The sequence below is a fragment of the Nansenia antarctica genome (genome assembly GCF_963989245.1).
Source record: "Nansenia antarctica genome assembly, chromosome: 12".
NCBI lineage: Eukaryota > Metazoa > Chordata > Actinopteri > Argentiniformes > Microstomatidae > Nansenia > Nansenia antarctica.
This window is the reverse complement of record NC_137682.1, coordinates 1,842,149-1,844,909: the sequence shown is the minus strand read 5'-3', so window position 1 is coordinate 1,844,909 and position 2,761 is coordinate 1,842,149. Positions and strand designations below refer to the sequence as shown.

Sequence of the window (2,761 nt, the reverse complement as noted above, 5' to 3'; positions counted from 1 at the left end):
GCGCGCACGCACACGCACACGCTCTTCTGAGGTAATGACACACCGTTGACATTTCTTTCGACATGTATGACCATCTCCTTCAAAATTCCCTTCAGATCCCTCTATCCCTCTATCCCTCTATCCCCTCTATCCCCTCTCTCCCCTCTACGCCCCAACAACGCTAGTTTACCCTCTTGTAGAGAAATGCCCAAACTAATGTCTTTCGAGAACCCAGAGGGTCAATGGAACACAGATCTTGAATCCAGACCAGAGAAACAAGCACACACAGGAAATATGATTATACAGTACATGTGACTGTGTGGAGAATGAAGGAAGTCCACTGGCTAACCTCATCTAAATGAGTTAAGAGTTAAGTTGCACATTTTTATGAAGGTTCTGTGCTGAAGTCTACGGAAGGATGCGGTTCTGGTCATCTCTCTTCTCTCTCTCTCTCTCTCTTTCTTTCAGCCCCTCTCTTCTCTCCCTCGCTCTGTCTCTCTCGGAGAGGCTCAGAGGTCGGTGCAGCGCTCCTGCTTGCTGTAGTGGTCGAACTGGCTCTTCCAGTGCATCATGTAGGAGCTCCAGCGATGGAACTCCACCTTCCACTGCTTCTCAGCCTCGTCGATGTTATCTGAGTTGAGAGAGATTAGAAGGACAGAGGGAGCGAGGGAGGGAGAGGTGGGGAGGGAGAGAGGGAAGGGAGAGAGAGAGGGAGGGAGAGAGAAAGGGGGAAGGAGAACATGAGAGGGATTGAGAGAGAATGGGGAGAAAGAGAGAGAGAGGAGAGAGAAAAAAGGGAGAGAGGAGAGAGGTGAGCGGGAGAGATAGGGAAAATTAAAAAAAATCAGTCACCATCATCACCCTGACATTCCTGTAAATCCCCCCACCCTATCAGAGACAGAGAGGAAGCAGGGGCTCATGGGAGACCAAGCGAGCGACACAGCTGTTTATCTGTACAGTATATCACTCAGGGTCGGAGGTCACAGTGGCAGCATCACACAGGCTTTCTGCAGGCCCCATGCTGTTGGAAACAGCTAAACAGCTCCAGTGAGAAGTTGGCATTGGTATGGATGTTTGGGTTTGCAGTACACACAGTACACAAAGCTCTACGCTGATAGGCTGGAGGCATTTCCCTTCACGAGTCAAGTGGCTATCGACACTGTGTTCATGTTCAGACTCTCACAGACCCTCCCGGGGGAAAACTGGTTTAGTAGGGGGGGGTAGGGGTAGGGGTAGGATAGAGGGTTATAAACACACACAGATTAAAGGAGAGGAGAATGAAGGCGGGAGAGGGAGATTTAGAGGCTCCAAATTTAGCAGCCAAGGTCATTTGGATGCAAAAAAGCATTACACTGGTTATATTTGAGTTTGAGATACTATATAATAATAAAAAGAAGAAGAAGAAAAAGAGCTCTGATTGAAATGAATATACAAAAGAAGAGATTTGGTGAGGCTGCATTCTCTTTTTATGCAGCCAGATTGTGGAATGCACTGCCACTGTTTACATTAGGGATGCAACCTCAGCACATATGTTCAAGTCAAGACTAAAAACCCATCTTTTTAATATTGCCTTTAAATGAAAAAATAATAAAATTATGATTATATAATGATTGGAGCACTTTGAGCTGCAACGTTTGCAGGAAAAGCGCTATACAAATAAAACGTTATTATTATTATTATTATTATTATTATTATTATTATTATTATTATTATTATTATAAGGATAGCAGACTGCCATGATGTCATAGAGGAGAAGTAGAACTGAACGGTGGGCATGGAATGCCCGGGGGTTCTGTCCTCCTCAGCCTACTCATCCACCTCCCAGAATGCACTGGTGGCTTCTGGAACTATCCCCCCCTCCATTCTAAGACATTGTTGATCTGTCCTACTTCATAGGATCTTCAGTGGGTGAGATTAGGGGAGGCGCGGACTGGAGTACAGTGTTGCACTGCTGCTTGCATTACTGACCATGCACAAATTTCCATTGCAAACCAAACAGTCCCCCACCATCTCACTCTCCCCTCTCTCTCCCCTCTCTCTCCCCACTCTCCCCTCTCTCTCCCTCTCTCTCCTCTCTCCCTCTCTCTCCTCTCTCCCCTCTCTCTCCCCTCTCTCTCCTCTCTCCCCCTCTCTCCCCTCTCTCCCCTCTCTCCCCCTCTCCCCTCTCTCCTCTCTCTCCCCTCTCTCTCCCCTCACTCTCCCCCCTCTCTCCCCTCTCCCCCTCTCTCTCCCACTCTCCCCTCTCTCTCTCCCCTCTCTCTCCCCCTCTCTCTCCCCTCTCTCTCCCCTCTCTCTCCCCACTCTCCCCTCTCTCTCCCTCTCTCCCCCCTCTCTCCCCTCTCTCTCCTCTCTCTCTCCTCTCTCTCCCCACTCTCCCCTCTCTCCCCCCACTCTCCCCTCTCTCTCCCCCCTCTCTCCCCTCTCTCTCTCCTCTCTCTCTCTTCTCTCTCCCCTCTCTCTCCCCCCTCTCTCTCTCCCCTCTCTCCCCTCTCTCTCCCCTCTCTCCCCTCTCTCTCCCCACTCTCCCCTCTCTCTCTCCCCCCACTCTCCCCTCTCTCCCTCTCTCTCCCTCTCTCTCCCCTCTCTCCCCTCTCTCTCCCCTCTCTCCCCTCTCTCTCCCCTCTCTCTCTCCCCTCTCTCTCCCCTCTCTCTCTCCCCTCTCTCTCCCCTCTCTCCCCTCTCTCTCTCCTCTCTCTCTCCCCTCTCTCTCCCCTCTCTCCCCTCTCTCTCCCCTCTCTCCCCTCTCTCTCCCCTCTCTCTCCCCTCTCTCTCCTCTCTCTCC

The 2,761-nt window shown here is 50.9% G+C and overlaps 1 protein-coding gene across 1 annotated transcript in view; it reads right to left on the bottom strand.

Annotated features, from left to right (window-relative positions):
• Positions 1-488: 488 nt before the first annotated feature.
• ache (acetylcholinesterase (Yt blood group)) overlaps positions 489-2,761 on the bottom strand; it is a gene marked incomplete at both ends in the record, with an annotated part of 7,725 nt that continues 5,452 nt past the window's right edge. Inside the window, one exon of the mRNA XM_080542626.1 lies at positions 489-610. Within this exon, the coding sequence (XP_080398752.1) occupies positions 489-610 (122 nt within the window). The remainder of the gene's footprint in view (positions 611-2,761) is intronic.